The following is a 22,498-nucleotide window of genomic DNA, read 5'->3' as shown; positions in this document are numbered from 1 at the left end:
AGTAATTAGCCCAGGGACTGTTCAAAGGTTAAATGATAATAAGCATGTAAAAAGATTATAAATATTATTGGACACAGCATAAAAACTAAATGCAAGATAGCATTACTATTTATTATTATTATTTTTATTATTATTATTACTTCCTCTCGAGCTCATGCTCACACATTAAGCAACTCCTCTTCTAGAAGCAAGGTCCTTTGGATGTTAACTCCATCTCTACTGTTGGTCAATTGTATGGCCCTGAACAAATCACTTCACTTCTCTGAGCCTGCTCTCCAAGATAAGGGGTTGGAATATCCCACTAAAGAAATTATAGACCAAAGAACAATTCCTCTGGAGTCACCATCCACAACTACTCACTGGGGCCATAATTATGCACCATGCCCTTTCTCTGCTTTCTTTACCAGAGGTTTGGCCTTGCCCTCCACATGCCCTCAATATTCACACACAGTCACTTTACATTCCCTTTAATAAAGGTGAAATAAATTTTGTTGATAGGGAACCATCATTTGTGGACACCTCTTACTAGTCGCCTGGTAATGAGCCATTCACTGCTCAATTGGCAAAACAGTGTTTGCATATTTAAATTTGAGTTCAGAGGTTGCAAACTGCCTGTCCAAAGGTCAGCTAACTATTAAGTTCTGTTTGGTTGTCCCACATAATGCTTTAAATTTTTTTTTGAGTTAGTTTCTAGTCTTTAAAAATGTGGGAGATTTGACGTTTAAAAAAAAAAACCAGATTTCAGTTTTTATTGAGCAAATGAAAGATCTAGCAACAATACGGATTTGAACAATCCTCACTGTCATCATTACCACCACCATCAGCAGCAGCAGCTGAATAGCTGTCCTCTTTACCTAATACACACTTGAGTTCCCCCCACCTCAGGGCTTTCCAAAACCTTCCCAGAGTCAGATTGCTAATCTTTCATCTGCATAGTTTAAGAATTAACTCTTGATTTGCCTGCACCTATTTTGCACATAAAGTAGTGCAGAAAGCACTCCAGAAGCAGGGTGGAGGAGGGGGGGGGGCGGGAAAAAAAAAGAGAGAAACTTGACCAAAGTTTGCAAACATGTACTAGATGGTTCCAAGGATATCTCTCTAATGCATGCTTCCAAAGAAGATATTTGTTTTTTCCAGATTGGCAAGTTATCTATTCCTTCATGGAAGTCAGAGCAAAGAGATAAATCTCATGTCACTTATCAAAGCAAACTGAACCAGAAGAAGTAAACAGTGGCCTGAAAGGCAAAAAAGCAATTTTGAGAAATTAATAAATGATGAGACTATTAACAGCACATGAAAAGGGTTTGCTTTTTTCTTCCCTTTAATATGATTTTTTACCTTAAACACTGTGTCCCTTTAGGAAAGGGAAGAAAAGTTAATAAAGGAACCTATCACTCAAACTTAATTTTTAGTATGGCAAATAAACTGCTTTAATGAAAGGGCTGAAATCCCCAGGTTTGCACATTAAATTTTCATTCATAGTAGAGAATGGAAATTATTGATTCAGCCGTGGCATCATGCTTTTTGAATCCTACAGTGCTTCAGAAGCCCACATTTCTGCTGGGTGCAAATGTGTTGGCAGCATTTTGATGCAGGGGGAGCCCAGGGTGGGTGGGAGAGTGGAGAAAGGGATGTGGATGAGGGAAGGAGGCAGACTGGCTCTTCTCAGGAAAAAAAAAAATCAATGTTCCTTGTCTCTAAGATCCATTTAGATAAAGCATTTGATAGTATGATGGGCCAGGGGATACATTCTGAGACCAGAAAAGCCAGGTCCACTCAGTCTTCTGGGAAACCCCACAGGCATTAGGAAATACTAAAAAGAAAAAAAAAAAAAAGGCAGAATTGATGGCTGATGATTTGATCCCAAACCCTTAGAGAAGAGTTTGAGTTTAAGAAAACTATAGAGGAAAGAAAATACCTTTCTCAGTTCAAGGTCAGGGTGTCTGTCATGGGAAGAATAAATGTCTGGCATTCTAATGCTGAACTAGATAGTACAGGAAATCAATCAGACCCACAAATACAGCTATCAACCTGGTGTGGCCTCATCAAACAGTCAGGTGACGTGAGCATCTCTTCTTTACTTACAGCACAAAAATAGGTATGTTTTTCCTTTGAAAGAAATTAATCTTCCTGCCTCTCAGAGGACTACTTCATAATTAAACAACTCTTGATTATTTCCCCCTTAGAGAACTCACAGGAACTGATTCTAAGCCTAGACGAGGATAGCCTGAATTAGGCCCATTTTGGTGTCTTTGTGTACCAAAGACTGTAGGAGATCAGGGGAAGCAATTATCTTTAAAAATAAGCTAAACTCAATTGCAAAAGTAAAGCTGCTTAAAAAAGACAGATAATCACATATTAAAAATAAAAGGCTTTGTTTTGTTTTTGTTTTTTATTACCTCTTCGCTAAGATTATCCTATACTAGTCAGTAGACTCTTCTGTCAGTCTGGGTGTTGGAAAAGTAGCTCCGTTGGACTAAAAAGTTCTGGTTTTGTGTTTTCAGACGCTGAGAGCTGGTGCCATCTATAGATTTCCATTCTGGGAGAGGTTTCTCTTTTGTCCTACTTTGCGTCAGACCTGCTGTCGTGAGGATAAGAGCGCCCAGGAGACACTTCCCTGCGGTTTAATAGGCTATGAAGGATGGGACTCATTAATCGGCTGGCAGCTGCCCCTAAACAGGATGCTGCCTGGAGGTGGGGGAAGAAGCAGGAGGGAGGCCAAGGAGCAGGGAGGGTCCATCCTGATGACAACCCCCTGGCTGTCCAAAGGGGGCCCCCAGAGCAAGCAGCACCGCCTTCTGAAGGATCCCACAAATGTCTGAGCCCAGAGTATAACAATGCTGCCACAGAAACCTGTACCTCCTGAAGGAACAGGCTCTGGGTTACTTTTTTTTTTTTTTTTAATTTACAACAACAATCACTCCTGAGATATTATCTGCCCGTCTTATCACTCTTAGATTGACGAAATATTAGTGTTTTTGTTGTTCTTTTACTATGCTCTCATTGATTTTATAGCACCTGTTCCTGTTACACCAGTGTGTGTGTTTATAACTGACTTTCCCTTTCCAGTTCATGGTTGGGAGGTTCCTAACCACCCCTAGCCAAAGCCAATCTGCTCAGACTGGTTTACGTCTCTTGACTTGACACTCGGACCCTCCTCTTCTCATTGCCTCCTTTCTAAACTCAGGCCATACTAGTCACACCTAGAACAGCTTCCCTGCCTCAACCTCTCCCCTTGGCTTGCTCCTGCCATCTGTGCCAACTCAGGCTGACAGGCAGGCCCTTTAAGTGGGGTCTTGGATCCCAGGCACCTGATCTGCCTTCTGGATTGGAGGTCCCAGGGCTCCCAGAACCTTCCCTATACTCAGCCCTCATCTCACTCTTTTGTGATGGCCTATGTCCCCACTTAGTAGGGTGCACTGTAAATGTTCTTTGAATAAATAAAGAACACCACTTTTGGCTCCACACAGCCTGGATTTATTAGATTCACAGAATGAAATTTAACCAGGGCCTCCTGAATCAGGAGCCAGTATTGTCACCTCTTACCTTTATGGTTTTGGTCTGGAGTCTGAGTCCATTTAAAGTGTTGATGGCTTTCTCTGCATCCTTTGGATCAATATAGTTAACAAATCCATACCCTAAACTCTGTCCTGTGGAAACATTAAAAAAAAGAGAGAAACACAGAGAAAGAGAGAGACAGAGAGAGGGAGGGAAAGAAAGAGAAAGAGAGAGAGAAAGAAAGAAAGAGAGAGAAAGAGAGTGCTCAGTATCTTTGTAGATGCAACACTTTCCATTGCAATGGGTCAAAACCCTCCTCTGGTACATGCTTCCTTTATGCTGGGGTTTACCCCCAGACTTGAGAGCTTTTCAAATCTTCCATCCCTCACTCTGGTTGGCCTTTCAATTTACAGGGCTACTTACTCTAAAAATGGGTAAGTGCCCCTGCATCCACACCTGATATGTACAAATGTCCACATAATCAGGAAGAGGCAGGACAGGGCAGTAGAAAGACAGCAGGTGTGATTCGTTAGAAGAGATTTGAACTGGATTCCTGGGACTTTCCCATGAGCTGTGGGACTTTGGAGAAGTCCTTTAATCTCTCGTTTCCCCAGATTTCTACTCTGGAGATAACACACTTACCTCAGACAAGTTTGTGAGAGTTAGTAAGACATTGTATAAAGAAGGCCTACCAAGTACATTTCCTAGAACACAATAGTGCTCAACAAAAGACAGCTCTGCTCTGCTCAGGCCCGTAAAATCAGGGCCAATACTGGATGCAATAGAGCTGTGTCTATGGCCTCAGTCAAGCCAGCCACACCCACACTCAGAGGGATGTAGCATAATCTGAGCAGCAAAAACTGGAGCCCATTATAGTGAAGGAAGCAGGCATGGCCAGAATTGAAAGCAGTTGCTGCAAATCATTCTTTGCCCTCATCATCCCCAGGGCCACAGAACAATAAAAAGAAGAGGGCGGGGGTTTCTATTGTAGACAACAGGGGAGCTCCTAACACAAAGGGGAGAGTGCAAACACATTCTGCAAAGAGGATTTAGCTACTTTAGGTGGAGATGGCATCAAATTGTCTGCAAAAAGAGGTAGCGAGTGACAGGGCTCCCCCCTAAGTGAAATAAAAATAATGTGCTTGCGATCGTGCCACTGATTATAAATAGTCCATCAGCTCTGCCATGTGTCATCAGCCAGAAATATCATTAGGAAACTTTACATTTTCTGACATACCCTTTAAGAAACACAGAGCTTGTGGTGGCTACAAAACCAGCTTGAACTTCCCAGGCAATGTTATTGATTTGTGGGCGGCAGCAGAGCCGAAGGGGAGAGAAATGACAGGACATCACATGTCAGGAAAGACTGATTACATAAAGCTCTCTTTGGAGTACTGGGGCCAGGACTGGGAGACAATACAGCAAAAAGCCTGCCATGTCCTGGTGACAGGAGCCCATTTCAGCAGCCAAAAAAATCTTTCCAACAGCTTCTGTTTTGCTGGTAAATGTCTGTGTTTGTGTTGGTTGTAGGAGGGAACCTGGGAAAACAAGTTGGGTTCTGGATCAGAAAATGGGTGACTTTGTTATCCTTCATAGGATGGAAGCAAAGAGAAGCATGAGAAAACTCAAAGGCATACCCTAATGGAAGGCTGTCATCTCTGCCATGAAAAACTTCAGACGACTATCTTTAATTAGGGTTTGCCATTGGGTTTTGAAAGAACAGTTAGAATAGGAAAGACAGAGGCAAACTTTGCCAGATAGGGCCTTTACCAGCCAGAATTGGTAACTGAAGAAGGAAGAAAGAGTGAAAGAGTGCTGGTCACATTCCACTGCTGGGACATTTCTCTTTCCATTTTATGGAGTAAGTGTGGGTGTGTGTGTGTGTGTGTGTGTGTGTGTGTGTGTGGAGAGAGGTTGAGAGAGAGAGAGGAAGAGAGAGAAAGAGAGATGTGTGGATTGTAAGACCCTGCCACATGGTCTGAGAACCTTCATTTTGCAAACACACAGATACAAGAGATCACTTTCATTGGTTTAAAAATACCATTTATCCTAAATTTGGCTCCACCTCATCAAGCCTAACTACATTCACCTAATTAAATCCATTTTCATCATGCAAATTTCTCAGTCATATTTACCTTGCATATACAAGAAGTCTAAAAAATTGCTGTATTAAAATATTCTTATAATCACTTTTTAAAAACAGTCATGCACCAAGTTGAGCTGCTTTAAAAGAACATTTTTTTTTTAAAGCAATGAGGTCAATGATAAACCTTATATATGAATTCTAGCAAAATGGTCAGATGGTCCATTTTTCAGTCCAATTTAATTTGTGTAAAATTAAAATAGAATATGAAAAAATATAAACAAAACCTCATTTTAGCTGCAAACATTAGATCTACCTCACACAGAAAAAGTTCCTTATTTCATCATGGTGATAGAATATATGTAGAGGAATTTATTATGTTTTCCAGTGGTGCAAGCTTCTAATACATTATACTTTTAAAAATTATCCATATATTGATATAAGTTTAAATATAGTGGATATAGTTTTTATATTCTAAATTTTATCTCTGTTTTAGGCTTTTGCTTCTAGAGAAAGGAAAACACACTCAGGCTCAGGCATTAGGAAGGATGCAAAGGTCAAGTAAGGGGAAGATTCCTGCCCAGCTAGATGTGTTACATCAACCTACCTGCCTGTATCAGTCCCAAACCTATCCTCACTTTGGTTCCTATAATTAGCACTATTGTGCTATCATCACCTGTCTCAGGTTTAGAAAGACTGTGTTTAACATCAAGGAGGAAGAAAAACTGAAAACCAGATGAAGGTTATTTCAGAAAGGGGGAAAAAAGGGTGGAGAGTCTCCTTGATACAAAATAATGAACTGCAAACTTTAAAACAGAGCACTGCATTGAACAAAAGAGGATAGAGATGGAAAAACTTGCCTGTGAATTGAAAGATCTGAGATAAACTGTCAGCATAATGAAACTACCTGTGGTTACCCTGGCCATGAACAGGCTTTCTTCATGGATTCTCACCATCATAGGAGGAGTTCAGCTATGTCTAATAAAAATATACTCTATGGATCGAGTATTCTTTTTTAAAATGCCCTAGAGAAGATTTATTTCCTAGGTAGAAAATACAAAAAACCCAAGCTTCATTTCTTTTAGAAACTGTTTTAGTTGTGGGGGAAAATAAAATGAGGAAGAATTTTGTTTTATATTTGGTGGCTGTATATTGTTGGTGGGTTTTGGATCTAGAGTTCTGTGTTTAAATGTATATGGAAAAATATAGATGGAACAAATTCACAAAGAATGATTTTTTTTTCCATGGGGCCCAAGAGAGTCACCATGTTGAGAAGCCTGCAGGATCCAATCCAAAGGCTATAACTAAATGTGTATGTATCTCCAATTCAGAAATGATGTCTTTTTATTATTCTTCCCCCCCCCCCAAGTAGCTACATCTTCTCCCTTTATCATCAACAGAGTAACAAGATTTGGGCATATAGATATGGCAAAAGAAAATTAGCAGAATTTATTTTTGCTTCCAATTTATAAGTTTATTTACGCAGCAATTACCAAAGTTATGCTTATTGAATTCTCTCTGTTAAAGAAAAAAGATATTATGAAATGAAAACTATCTCCACAACTTAACAGCTCTAGTGAGTATCTGGCTTTTTGATGCCCACAGGACCTAATATTCCTGTCCAGCTGCATGGGTGAGGGGTCCCCACTTACCATGCATGGGAAGGAAATGCATTCTTGGCATTCTTGGATGGAAACTTGTAATTCAGGAAGTAGTTTCCAAGAGAAAACCTCTATACTTGATGGCTACATTTTAAAGCACCTAAGTACTTTGGTTAAACAGGTTTGTTTTGAACAAGCTGTTCTTAAATCTGAATATTTCTGTTTTTATGCAGCACAGGCACGTGAATACACAAACACAAAATGTCCTCCAGACATGGCCAATCTCCACACTGTTAAAATAATTTTTGAATCTAACTTCTTCTCTAAAAAACCTAGACACTTCTTTCCATAAGAACTGACTTACACGCCTGTAATCCCAGTGGCTCAGGAGGCTAAGGCAGGAGAATCATGAGTTCAAAGCCAGCCTCAGCAACAGCGAGGCGCTAAGCAACTCAGTGAGACTCTGTCTCTAAATATAATACAAAATAGGCCTGGGGATGTGGCTCAGTGATTTAGTGCCCCTGGGTTCAATCCCCAGTACCCAAAATAAAACAAAACTGGCTTACAAATGTTTGCATCTTTTTGCACACAGCAGGTACTTAACAAATGCTCAGTAAGTAGAAGAATTAATGGACACTTTTGTACTAATCTTTCATTTCTGGAAGCATATGACCAGAATGTTTTGTACATTTGTTGGAAGAAGGAAAACAAAGAAAGTACCTGGGGAATTCGTTTTGCATTGTGAGGAAGGAGGGAACACAGTAACTGACCCCAGGGACTGGAAAACGAAACAGAGGATGCCCTGGGTGAATTCTCCTCTAGCACAAATCAGGTGAGCAAAAAGAATCACCCCTGCCCAAATTCCACAGTGATTCTGGATTTAGAAAATACTTTCCCATCCATTCTACGGCGTTTGTTTCTCACAACAACCCTGGGTGAAGAGAGATAATTATCATTACACAGATGGAGAAACTGAAGCTCAGAGAAAAAAGTAATTTGCCCAACATCACAGAGCTGGATCTCATTCTAGACCAGGGGTTGGCAAACATTGTTTTATGGGTGGGTTAGGATACAAAATAGTTTAGGCTGGTGGACTCTACAATCCTTGTCACGACAGTTCTGGCCTTGTGTGGCAGCCAGAGACAATATATCAACCAATGCCCTGGCTGTGGTCTAATAAAACTTTATCTAGAAAAATAGGCAGTAGGCCCAATTTGGCCCTTGGGCCATGTTTTTCAGATCCTCTGATCTAGATCTTTTGGCTCCAAATCCTGCACTGTTTGCTATAATCACAGTTGCCCTATTTGAAGTAAAATGTTGTTAACAACTATGGTGAGGTCCAGAAATACCTCAGAGGCTTTTTTTGGATCATCCAAGTAAAAGAGTAAATTATTTTAAGTGGTTTGTGTTGGGCATTTTTATCGTATTCAGTCTCTAGTAAGTGGCCAGATCATAGCTGATTATAATCCTTTATTTTTTTCCCGGATTCTGGGTAGAAGTGGCTTTTCCTTGCCTTTAGGGTCCCAGGCATTTTTCTGCCACTGACATCCTCATGGCTGATCACAGCAGCAGAGAAGCTGGCTGGAAGGAACCTCAGCATTTCTACACTGCTGACCTGCATACTTTGCTCTTTCTCTCTCTCTCAAAAAACCATCATTTTCCAGAAACCTAACAGCTCCTCCCCTCATCTGTAAGCCCCCAAGGGGGCAGCCAGATGGGTAGATGCTGTTGACGAAAACTTCCTCGTTGAGTAAGGAATTTTTGTGGACGTTAGAACCCCTAGCTCAGGCTGAAATCCCATTCTAAAAGCACATGATAAAATCCCTAGTCACCTCAGGATCACCTGCTTGGCGATAATTCACATACTGGGTTAACTGCAGCCAACTCCAAATCCCAGGATGCCCTCGCTGCCAGTTCTGAGATGCCTTTCCCTGCTGTGAGCTGCCTCGAATTTATCTTTACACATCCAAAAGAGGGGCAGAGAGAACTGTGGTTGTTCCTGCATCTATAAATGTGCATGTGGCTCGAAGCTGTACTTGCATATAACCTTGATTAAGTCATTTAGGCCTCACCAGCCTGTTCCCTTATCTGGGAAACTAGAGACAATCCCTTAATCCTCACAATCAAAGGATCACTGTGGAGATTATTTCAACATGGGACTAACGGCAGCTATAATTTACTTAGTGCCATCTTGTGCCAGACCCTGTGCTAAGTGGCTTACTCATGCTACCTCATGTCATCCTGTGTGAATTGGGCGTCACCAGGCCCGCTATGCAGACATGGAAAGTGAAGCTTAAGAAATGTTAAAATAACCTGCCCAAAGCTGACTAGGAAGTAGACTCCAAGATTAGGATTCAAAGGAACCCAGGCCCGGGTGCTATCCCAGTTATGTTTTCTCTCACAGGTGCTGTAAGTGCCCAGCAGAGTGTCTATACTGGATAAATCTAGGGAACTCAGTTGGCTTGCCTTGGGGGCTCTCACACTGACTGGAGGTACCCTGGGTTCTACAGCACTTATGGCTCTGCCTCCCTTTCCTCCCTCCTGCAGGGCTGGGGTGGGATTTAAAAGTGTTGGTCAGCAGAGTCTTGGCTTTTCTCCTGCCAACTTCAAGTTATTACATCCAATGAGTCAGAATATTGACTACTTTTGGTAATTTACACAATTGCAAAAGCTAAGGATGGTTTAAAGCCTTGGCTACTTCGAGTGTGGTCCTCATACCAGCATCATGGCCATCACGAAGAACTTGCAAAAAATGCAGATTCTCAAGTCTATCCCAGACTTACTGAATCAGGATCTGCATTTCAACAAGATCCTCAGGTGATTCAAAGACACATTAAAGATGGAGATGCACTGGTCACTCAGAGTGGTCAGATGTGAGTCTGAACCTCAGTTCTTCTGCTTATTGCCATGGGACCCTGGCTCAGTTAAATGAACTTCCCTGTGCCTTGGTTCCTGGGAAACTATTCATCCAACCCACCAAGGAGGGAAGCTCTGATGAGGAAGTTCTCAGAATTTCTTAACATACGTTAGTCCTTTTTGTTCTCAAATTTTGCATTCTTTTTGTCTCTTTCTGCTTTGGTGTTCTTATCTATAAAATGGGGTCAATAATATATTTTTCAGGGGTTGTTAGGAGTATTAAACATGAAAGTGCATGCAAAGGGCCTGTCATGTAACAGATGTTCCTCAGAGGTTGGTTCCTTTTCCTCTTCTCTCATGCCCCGTTAGACACTGCCTCCCAGTAATGTCAGTGTGGAAGTTCTCTCTTCAACAAGGCCCTAACCTCCTTGAAGGTGGAGTATTCTCCTGATGATTTTCTTTTACATTGGAGCACGTGATACGCAATAAGCACACAGACTCCAAGAACTGGCACATGTTACATGCTAGTCACTCTGAGTAGACTCCAAAATAACCATGAAATTGTTCCTGCCTTCAGATAACTTTTTATGTAAAAGGGAAAGACAGTTAAAAGAATTAATTATTGCCCAGAAGAACATAATAAATATAGCAGAGATTTTTCTTTCAGGCCATGTATAAGAACAGACAGGAGGTGAATACTAATTCTGACTAAGCAGGATACAATTCTGACTAAGCAGAGGAGGGAAGGCTTCCTGAAGGAAGGAACATTTGAGCTGAGCTTTGAAGAAGTAGAGTTTTGATAGGGTTCCCCTATAAAAGTCATGACATTCCAACTTGAGGGCTGAATGCAAGCATGAAATTTATCTCACAGATAGTGACTGAGCAACTATTATGTGTCAGGCATAGTTTCACTCACTGGGAACACACAAGAGAACAAATCATACTTGGTTTGTGACATCACTGAATTTCTATTCTAACTGAGGGTGAGGGAGATACGTAAGAAATATGTAAGTAAGGGGCTGGGGTTGTGTCTCAGTGGTAGAGATTGCCTAGCATGTCAAGGTACTGGGTTCAATTCTCCTGCACCACATATAAAAATAAATTAAAAAATAAAGGTCCATTGACAACTAAAAAAAATTTAAGAAGAGAAATATATAAGTAAAATGTGAAGCTCAAATGACAGTAAGTTTTAGGGAGAAAATATAGCAGAGAAGGGGAAAGACTGTGTGGGGATAGGGTTGTAAATTTTACATATGTGAAAATCCCCTCAGTCTCACAGGTCCCGTGAACACTCTCACTGACACACCCTTTCAAAAGCACCTCTTACTGTCTCACTTCCCCCACTAGATTGGGAGCAAGGTGAGTCTCATTCATCTCTGTACTCCTATGACCTAAAAAGGGTTCCGGACATTGTTGGATATCCAAGAAACCTTTGTTGGGTGAATGAATGAATATTATCTATTCACATGCATATTTACACCTTCTAAACCACTCCCAATCCTCCCACATACCAGAGAGAAGGGGGCCAGGGAGAGTAGCAATATTGTTTCCTCTCTTACCAACCTCCTCTGGATACAGGTATCCAGGGGAGGTTGGTAAGAGAGGAAACCAGATCCTATATGACACACTTGAAAGATCAGTGGGTATTTAATTTGAAGGAGAAAAGACTCTAAATGTGCTCAAAGCTCCTTCTAATATTTGCAAGACTGTCATGGGAAGGCATAGGTTCACTTGCTATGTGATACCCCAAGGGAGAGAAAAAGGATTTGGTAGAAGTAGAAGGTGAAGGGGCAAATTTTTGCACTGATTAAAGGAAGAAATTTTAATAATGGTTTTATAAGGGGGTGAGCTATCTTGTGAGGTGCTAAGGGCCCCATGACTAGAGGTATGCAAACAGAAGCCAGACCTACCCTTTTTCAGGAGATGCTGGAACATCTGCAAGATTGACTCCTAAGATTCCCTCTGGTGCTAAGATTCAAAGGTTCTAAGTTATATTTATTTTAGATTCAAAGATCACAGCTAGTTCCACTATTCTGACTTCTGAGAAAGCAAAATGATAAGAAATATTGCTTGAGCACTTACTATGGGCCCAAGCACTTCACTTACATCATTACCTAAATCTTTATAACCCTCTGAAGCAGGTATTTTCACTTTACAGAGAGGGAAACTAAGGCTCAGAAAAAGACATAATTTACCCAAGGTTACTAGTCTAGAAAATGGCAGCGAGGCTCACCTGACTCGAGAGCCAGTATACTTTCTGCAGGGCCCTGGATTCTGGAATATTTATTCATTTGTATTCTAAACACCTGTCCTGACCTAGCAGTGTGCCTCAACTGTGAGAGCCTGTTTTTCAGTACTATCTCCAAGTCCTTGCTCTTTCCAGTTGATTCCAAAATAAAGCCCGAGCACCCCATTCCTATCTCCTAGCTTGGTTGCAATGTCAAACTGAATCTGGTGCATCCTAGAATGCCAGTCTTAAAAGGACTTTAGAATCACTCATCTTCAAATCTATTCTACAGATATAGGAACTGATGATTAAGGAAGAAACAAGAAGTTCAGAGTCTAGCAGGAAAGTCAGACTCATGAATTAACAATGTTAGTGGAGTATGGTTTGGTGTTATGATACTGAGAAGCAGAGAGGGCTTTCTGGAGGATGTGATGCTTGAGCTGAGACTAATTTGAAAAGATTGACAAGAGGTAGTGAGACAACAGACAAGGGCAACAGGCAGAGTCGGGCATTCTAGAAGGAGAGGACAACATGATCACCTGTCCCTTGAGAGAAAGTTGTCAATAAGTTTATGGTAATCACTTCCACAAAGCCACTGGTTGTAGAAATGGCACGGTCAATACCATTTCTAAGTTGACAAAGAGTCAGGAATCATCTAAGAATTTGAAATTTTGAGCATGTCTGCTCTCTGTTAACAACACTATTGAAAACCCAGGACCCAATTTTTCATTCCAAATTCCCAAAATATTTGAAATTACCTGTAGCCAGTCCTTAGTTATTTCCAGAGGCTACATTCTGGCTTCCTAAGTAGATGCCATTTCTACTCATCATGGGCATCAAGACAGCAATAAGCAAAGTGCTTGATCCACAGCAGGCATTCAATATAAGCTGAATGAACTGAATGTATTTCTCAATGAACTTTTATTTAGGACAGGGACGTGGATGTCTTAATCTTGGTATAACCCATGTTTGGCATATAATAGACTTTCAGTAAATCTATGTTGAGTGGATAAATGAATGAATAGTAACAAAAAAGTTATTTTTTGTTTTTGTCCGTTACTATACCAAGTGCTTTATTTCTATCATCTCATCTATTCCCTCAAACAACCTGACAAGGTAGGCATTATCGCTACCATTTAAAATCAAGGAGACTCATGTCCAGAGGCCTCAGATCCCAAAAGGAATCCATCAAGTTCTAAAGCCCACATAAACTTTTAATAAGAGTTTCCTGATTGCAGAGAAAATATCAACCCAACTGTTCACATAGATGGAAAATGGTACCTCCACAACTGTGGTAAGGCACATGGAAATTCAGAGTACCTACACTCATTTCCAGCAGTCCCCAAAACAGAAAGGTACGTTATGCAATAAGAAAAGCCAACCAACCAATTCTCAAAAGAGATTTTTTTACTCTTTTGGGTTTGTCCTATAAAATAAGTTGCTCCAAATGACAGGTCTTCAAATATAAATTTTAATAATAAACCTTAACAAATGAAAAATGGAACTAATCCGAGTCAGTCCTATTTTTCTTCTGTTTGTGCAGGAAATAATGGAAATTCATAAGATAAAAAGCTGGTATCAAGTACTTAGTTTTAAAAAAAGACTGAAAGGAAAAAAATATTCTAGGTAATGTACTGGGGACAATAGAAGCCTCAGTGACAACTGTCTCACCTTCAGCATTTATTATACAAAAAGAAGAAGTGTTCAGACTGATGACCCTGGGGCAATGAAATATTCTTAATCGAAGCAACATTAAATTAAATTATGTTCAGAATAGTCTTACAAGACAGGAAAGAATAGTCACACATTTAAAAATATTTTTAACAAGGGTTGAAACATGAAGAGGAGGATTTTGGCAAACACCCAGGTAGCCACAAAAAATGAACCAGAATTCTTAATTCTTGCTTGGCTGATTTTCACATAAAAAGGTTTGGATATCGACAGACAAGACTTCCTACCCAGGGTGGGTGCAAATCAACAGGTGATTCCAGAAATGCAGCTGATGTTAAAGATGAGGGTTTAGCAACAAAGGAAGAGGTAGGAAAAACTATCAGGTTATTAGTATGTGCACTGTAATTAGCTGTGGAGCAAAATGAGACTCTGTGGGTGAAATGTCTGTGGGTGAAAAGAGCTGCTGTATTTACTACCAAGACATTGCCCCCAACACTGCAATGGAGGGCTCGTGAGAGCTCCTGATCACATGTTGGGATTTAGATTAAATAAGTTATGTGAGAGGGCTTTGGCACAAAGTAATGCTTGACAAATATCACTGAATATAAATCTATTAAAATTGCTTTTATTTAAAGTAAAAAAAATTCATGGCTCCCATTGAAGGAGATGAGATAAATAACTTGTCTGTGCAGAGACAAATAGGGATGACAAATGTCAGAGGGACCAGGACTTTGTCTGAGAGCCTTTATTTTTTTATTTTTTATTTTTTTTGGTGTCTGAGGGGAGGTGGTTACTGGGGATTAAACCCAGGGATGCTCTACCAGAGTTACATCCCCAGCACCACCCTCTCCCTTGTTTTTTAAAAGTTTGAACAGGGTCTCACTAAATTGCTGAGGCTGGTTTCAAACTGGCAATCCTCCTGCCTTAGCATTCAGAGAAGCTGAGATTACAGGTGTGCATCAAGGTGCTCAGCTCAGTGTGTCCTTTCTGAAATATTGGCTTGAGGTTCTCTGGCCTTGGATCTACCACTAATAGCTTTGTGAAATGCAGACACAAACATCTCCATCCCTGTCATCAAGTTCACTGATAGTAAAGTACCACATATGAAGTTTATTACTGTGGTCTGACAGCTTAGTTTGATTCCAACAATTTTTATCTTTTAATTAATTAATTAATTAATTAGAGTCAGGGTCTCCCTAAGTTGCCCAGACTGGCCTCCAACTCGTGATTCTCCAACCTCAGCCTTCTGAGTAGGTAGAATTACAAAGATGTGCCACCTGCCCTCTACCAACAAAACTTTAAAAAGAGATTCATGAAGAAGAAAAGAAACAAGAAATCAAAATGTGCTTTTTTTTTTTTTTTTCCCAATCACCATTTAGCTAGCAGGAAGGAAACGAGGGAAAATAAAGACATGAAATCTCAAGAACAAAAGAACTCACACTTAGAAATGAGTCTGTAGGGTAGGAACCAACCAGGAAAGCCATCTTTGGTTTTCTAAAGGGCTAAAAGAATGCTGGGGGAAGGCTACACCAAGAAAGATTGAGCAGCCTCATCGTCATCACACTGAGTCGGATTCCTGGTAGACGTGAAAATGAGGGAGTGCCCAGGAATAAGTATGAGACTGCAAAATGGGAACACCTTCTAATGGTGTGGTTCCTTTGCACCGTGAAAATGAGATGGTAGGTTTCCCAATAATCCGGACACTAAAGGAACCCATGGTTTGCATCACACCCAGAAAGTGTTCAGTACCCAGTAACTTACCTAAAACTATCTATTAACCGATGGGACTATGCTGTTGCTAGAGAGATGTTTCTCCTGGGAGGAGGTGAGACTGTCTCAGCACACCAAGGTCTCCACTTGCCCATCGACATGCAATAGAGGACCTCACCTCTTTCTTAATAAAGGAAAGGAGAGTCACATGGAAACTGTTCCAAACTGCCTCCTCCTCTCCTAGCTCTCAAACATCCCCATGGAACTCCAGTCTTCCCTCTTGGCTTGGAAAATACAGTTTACAAAAGGTCAGAGGGGGAAAAAAACATTCTTTATAAAACACATTTTATAATGCATGTTATCACACACTTAGTGATAAAGAGAAGTCAATTTTGGTGCACTTCAGTCTCCCAAACCCATTTTGGGGGAGAATTCTCTTAAAAAACAAACAAAAAAAAGCCATTTAATTCATTTATGGATTAAACATTCCTGGGAAAGACTTTTAGATGGGATTTCCAAGTGAACATTACCCTTTGAAACAAGACTGAATACTGTCTCAGCATGAAATTACCCTAAGATGGAGGGTCTGGTTCCCAATGCTGACCTCCAGTTCTTGAGATAACAGAGGAGCGATAGAAAAGGAGGAGACCCATCCAGAGAATACTCCTAAGGTTTGAACAGGGTCTCACTAAATTGCTGAGGCTGGTTTCAAACTGGCAATCCTCCTGCCTTAGCCTCCAGAGAAGCTGAGATTACAGGTGTGCACCAAGGTGCCCAGCTCAGTGTGTTCTTTCTGAAATATTGGCTTGTCCTTTCTGAAATATTGCTGTGACAGTCTGCAATTCTGTTTCTCAGAATACATCATTCGGTTCTGCTTCGGAGACAATCTAGATAGGATAAAGATGCGTCATGGGGGACGGCAGTCAGCTATCAGAAGCCTTGTTTTCATGTTGGTACACGTTGTTCAAATCTGGTTCTAGTTCACTACATGTGATAGTTAGCATGCAATGATCTCTAGAAGTTTCACTAGGAAAACCAAAGACCCAAGGAAATGAACAAAACATAATTGTGTGTGGCTATATTGATATAGAAGCACACACTTGTAGGAATACACATATAGAAAAACACATACATAGTATCTATACTTAATTAACTAGGTATATGACTCTGGGAGGTAGTATAATATAGCTGATAAAAATAGAGGCTTTGGAGTCAAACAAACATTCAACTTTGTTCTACTACTTAGAAGCTGTGTGACCTTGTACAACTTAACTTTTCTGAGTCCATTTCCTCATTTGTAAAATAGGGCTAATAATAGTTACACCTCAAAGAATTGCTGTAAGAATTATACTACAAATCCCACCATAATGTAAAATTATAATGCACTAATAAAATGTGGAAAATTATATTACTATACAGCAGGTACTTTTCTGAATATTTTACATATATTAATGCTCACGATAATACTATTAATATCCCTGTTTTAGAAATGAGGAATTCTGAGGCACAGAGAGGGTGAGAATTTGCCTTTTACACAGCTAATGAGTGATAAGGCTGGGGTATAAATGGAGGCAATCAAGCTCCTAATCACTAGGGTATGCTGCCTAGCTGGATTCCCTAAGTCCGTGATATTCCTCTGGCCCACATACACAAATATACAGACACTCTACACCTCCTCTTCCTCTCTGTTTCTAAGAATCTGATGTTTTTGTTATTAGTTTATTACACAGTGCAGTTCAAGTGGGCAGCATGTGGACAGCAGTTTCCCAAACAAAAGGATCCTATGTGGTTGCTCCACGAACAGAAAAACAAATTCAAACCTGAGAAATGTGAGTTCATTCTAACGATGACTCACAACCGCTATTTTCACAAACAGCCTGCTAATTAAACTTTCTTATGAACTCTGCTAACTAATTTTTCCAATGCATGGAGGAAAAAATCATTCATTATAGACCGGAATCCAAAATCTAATATTAACAGCACAAGTAGGATCTGTGGCATTGTAATTTGATCAGCTGGAGCATTAATAACATTTAGATCTTGATGTCTGAGAGTTAATCAGCTTTTGCCGAGATGTACGCAGATAACTGAACAGAACATCTGGAAGGCAGACTAGAAAGCAAAGCCAGCCTATCATGGGGGGGCTGACTACTTGGCTTTACTCTCATAAGTCCCCAGCTTACAATGTCCTATCTTCTGGGTGACCACGGTAATACCCTGAATTGGTGTATCACTTTAACAACCTGTCAATACATTAGCAGCTCATCTGATCTCACAACACTTCAGCCAGTATTATTATCCCCATTTAGTAGATAATAACCCAAGGCACAGAATGGCTCCATCTGCTGAAAGTCCTGCAGCTAGAATAAGAACTTGGTGGATCCTTCCATTTTATCATGATGCCGCTCCCGTGAAAGTGGCCTAATTCTTTAAAGAATCTCAGAAATTATCATGACATTTTCAAATACTGAACTAAAGGCTTTCATTTACAATCTGCCAGGACCACCCAAACTGGGATTCATTATTGCTGTGAAATGCTGTCACATATGTCAACTAGTCTGAACTCAGAGTACCAGCCAAAGAAAGCAGGGTAGGATTTATCTTTTCTACTGTATATTGAAGAAATGGAGTCCCCCAGGGATAAAGTGATTTAAAAAGGCCACCCCTCATCTATGAAGTGTGTGCGAGGAAGGGCAGCACTTTTATTGAAGTCTATCTTGTTCTGGTTACTTCAACCAGATATTTGGTATTTCTCACCAGGAAGTGCTAGGGGGATGTTCGTGTGATTGTTTTGGGATTGTGGCTCAGGTAGTGCTTTTTCCCTTTTGTATCTAACAAGGTGATCTGTCTTATTGGGAAGGCTCCACTGACTGGTGAGGGACTCTGGGAAGAGCAAAGGTGTCTGAGGACCGGTTCTGATTTCTACTGTCAGGACCAGGAAGTGAGGTTAACATTCAAGTTTCCTGTCTGTTGTCAAACTCGGGGTTCTGGGCCACAGCTCACTGTGGGAACCCTCACCACAAAGATGGAAGCAGAATACTGAATGAAGTTTTCAGCATGCCCAACCTCAGGATGACGAGACTGGTGAGATCCAGAAGCCAGGAACACCTCAGTCAGGGGAGTGGGTCAGGAAGACCTGCTTCGGAACAAACACCTCCTTCAGCAAGCACCCTGATTATGTCCCATGCTAATAGACAGGGATTATACCCAGGCAGTTTCTCTGTGTCCCTGCCTGCCGTGGCCATAAAAACAAGTCAATCAATCCAAAACGGGTCCAGGTAAGAAAGAAGGTAAAAGGAAAATTCCATGTATGTGATTTCAGGCTGCACATCCCATCCTGTGTTATAGCTGGCTTCTGTCTCCACAATTATATCCACAGCAAGAGCTAAGATGAGGGTTTGGGAAGGGGTGTGGGACTGGGCTTCAGGTTACTACTTGAGAAAGGAACAAAGGTCATCATCATCCATTTTTCCTTTATGTAAAGAAAGCCCTGGGCCAGCTGGTCTCTTCTCAGATAAGTCACATTTAATTTACCATTTTACCTCTGCTTTCCTTTTCTTTCTACATTCATTTCTTTCTGCCCTCTTTTTTAAAATCTAGAACTATTTTAATAATTAGCATTTTTCCATATTATTTCGTAGACAATTCAAATCCTGTTTGGATCGAAGAGGTATTAAAATAAAAAGGCAAAAAGAGAAAGCAGGTCGGAAATAAGCAAAGAATAGAGAAGAAGAAAAAGCAAGGAAAATAAGAATCCATATATTCTTGACTTGTAGATTCTTTGGGCTGCCCTGGCCTCATCTATAAAGTGATGAGGATTTCCTATATCAGATATTTCCACAGGTTACAGGAGGTGCTGATAATAAAAGTCCTCGAAAACAAATACAAAGGGCAGATATCTGGGATCATGAAGTGCTTATGCTTATACCACCAGTAAAATTATTTAATTGGATTTAGGATGTTTGTAATGAGAAATTCCATTAGAAGCCATAGAAATGAGAGTGCTTATCCTAACTAGCTGTATATCCTTTGTGTTGATGGCGCCGTGCATCTCACCAGTCAACTTATAAAACAAGAGCTGAGCAGAAAATCAAACTTATAAATCAGCAGGAAATTAAAGTACATGGGAAAAGTCACTGAGCAAACATGTATCTGACCTCATCGACACAATGATTCTCAGATCATAGATGTCAAGGGAAATCTGCAAACTGTCACCCTATTTGTGTCAGGTAGGGTTATTTATTAGCAAATTAGAAAGAACACAGCTTTGAGCATCTGGCAGACATGGGTTCAAATCTAAGCTCTACTACTTATTGGCTCTGACTTTTTGGATAAATTACTCCTACAATCTAATTTCTGCTAAATTCAAGGCCAAGTTTAAGTCTCACTCTTCTTTGATGCTTGCTCTGAGAACCCTAGTCCATTGTCAATCTTTCCTCCTCTGCGCACACATAACTGATGTTGCTTTTACCTTCATTCTGCAGAGGCAGAGTGCTAAGTAATAAACCATAGACTTTGTAGTCAGACAAACTTAACCCCACACAGCAGCTAATTCTGGGTTTGTCTTACTCATCTGCAAAACCTAATGAGATAGTATAGATAATATCCCCAGCCCTGTAACTGATAGATAGTAGGCATTCCATCAAATATCCAACCTCATTATATTGTTATGAATCCTTTCATGCTATTTTTCCAGTGATATCAACAGCCAGAGCCAGGAAGGGTAAGACTGGACCTTGGTAAAAGAAAAAAAAAATGCCACTACAAAGCAGCTAAGGTATGGTGATATGCTTCACAAATAAGGCTACCTGTGCCTTCTAGATCTGTGGGCTGCTGGAGGGTCCTACAATTTGTCCTGGCTTTCCTTACTCATCACCCCTGTAAGAACATATGGGCATAAACTATGTCTTATCCTTTTTGATTTCTTCACAGACCCTGATATAGAATTTAAGAGTAAGAAGGAAAGAGAATAACATCTATTTGGTCTGAGAGAGTAGACACTAAATAAATACTGTTGGCTGATTGAAAATGTTTTACAAATGTAAAAGCCTTACACAAATATATGGTCTCTATCTGAGTTTTATCTTTTCTCCAAACTAGAAATATCTTCTCCCATCAAAGCTCAATTTTGGCACTGTAGAAAAAAATGAAAAAGCAACTTAAAGATCCTCACTTCTTATGAGGAATAAAGACAGATACAGAGTTCATCAGTTAAGAGCAGTAAGGGAGAGGCAGAAAGAGGGCGGGGGGCAGATTGAAAAAAGAAATCACCACTACCACACCTCTCAGAAGACAAGGAAAAAATGAATTTCCCATTAACACATTTCAGAAAGCACTTTCCTCCTACCCCGAAGCTGATGAATTGCATTTTTAGATAATGTGTGGAAATTTCAGTTTGACATTACCTTCCTGCTTAGTTCCTAGTCTCAATCAACCAGGCCATTCTACGGAGAAGGGGGGGGGAGTAAGGGAGTGAATGTGTGTTAGGGAAAGAGAGGAGGCTGGGTGAACAGGAATCGGTCTTAAGAACCAGTCAGCTAAAGCCCAGAAATAGAAAATCCTTAAAATACCCAGGCCTGATTCACATCTTAGGTAAAAATCCTTTGAGACATCTCTCCTGGGATGTGAGAATACTTTCCTATGGTTATCCAAGTTCGGAAGCAGGGCAGAACTGGCTGATTTGGAAGGGAAGACGAAAGGGAGGACAGTCAGGAGGCAAAAGAGATGCACACCTGGTCCCTTTTGTCACCATCCTGGGAAAAAGCTGTGTGGAGAGACGCTCTATGTACCTGCACTAAGTGCAAGCCTCACAGCTCTGCTCAACTAGCAAGTCCTAATTAGGAAGGATGGAAGGTCTCTGATTGCCCCTGATGAGTGTGTAAGAGGCACAATGATTACATGGTTTACTGTCTGCACTTAATGTTCTGACGTTCTGCAAGTTCCCCTTAATAAGGCAGACCCCCTATTCTCCTATTTTGTAGCCCTATTAGGCTGCCAAATCTTCACCATACCTAAAAATTTTCCATTCACCCCCAATAATAACCAATCCAAGTCAACAAATCAAAACTCTCTTATTCTTCTTTGTGGAATATGTATAAGATGACTGCAGGGAGGTGATAAATAAAATGACAAATGCAAATCTGCCTGATTTTCCTCTGAATGCAGGAGACGTATCACACTGCACCAAGCACATTTTTCCAAATCAGAGCAAAATATGCTGATATACTAATAAATGCTACCGTCTCCTCTACTCTTCCCATCACTAACTAATATCCTTCTGATGTACATGTAAGAAAAGTTCATTTAGCTAATCAAATCTTGGGATTTTCTTGGATATACCTAATTGTGGCTGGGTTTTAACTATGCTTAAATCCAAGGCAGCATCCGTGCCAATACAGTGCTTATAAAATAAAAAAAAAAAGGTACACACAGTGAAGGGTATTTCAGAAGGGAGAAAATCAGAAATTAAAAACCACTTCATGTATATAGTTTTCCTTATACAGGTAAACAGTGATCTGTTTAATTCAAACATTTTACTTCTTTAATGCACAGTGCGCTGTTTTCCAAAACAAAACGTTGTGAACTCTAACTAGATTTTCCTTGTACTGAAAATTTTCATTCTCTAGGTTATGCAAGTTGAACTGGCTTGTGAAAGGGAGGGGTCAACTTAATATTTAGGGGAAAACTGCCAGAGATGAACAATATGCTGGAAAACTCACAGTCAGAGCTCCCATACTTGGAAGCTAAGTCAGCTGTGCAAGTTACTTAAATGCTCCTAAATTCAAATTTCTTCAACTGTAAAATAGCAGTCTTGAGGATTACCTGATACTCTACCCTCCTAGTCTCAGCACA

At 40.4% G+C, this 22,498-nt stretch overlaps 1 protein-coding gene across 10 annotated transcripts in view; it reads right to left on the bottom strand.

The window, feature by feature from the left end:
* The window catches only part of Elavl4 (ELAV like RNA binding protein 4), a 136,714-nt gene that overhangs the window by 20,943 nt on the left and 93,273 nt on the right, over positions 1–22,498 (bottom strand). For all 10 annotated transcript variants that reach the window (XM_040288643.2, XM_040288647.2, XM_021726850.3 and 7 more), the window contains one exon: positions 3,547–3,650. In XM_040288643.2, coding sequence (XP_040144577.2) covers positions 3,547–3,650 — 104 coding nt within the window. The remainder of the gene's footprint in view (positions 1–3,546; positions 3,651–22,498) is intronic.

The sequence above is a fragment of the Ictidomys tridecemlineatus genome, chromosome 11 (genome assembly GCF_052094955.1).
Source record: "Ictidomys tridecemlineatus isolate mIctTri1 chromosome 11, mIctTri1.hap1, whole genome shotgun sequence".
Classification (NCBI taxonomy): Eukaryota; Metazoa; Chordata; class Mammalia; order Rodentia; family Sciuridae; genus Ictidomys; species Ictidomys tridecemlineatus.
The sequence above is the reverse complement of the archived record's forward strand: the minus strand, read 5'-3'. Positions and strand labels throughout refer to the sequence as shown.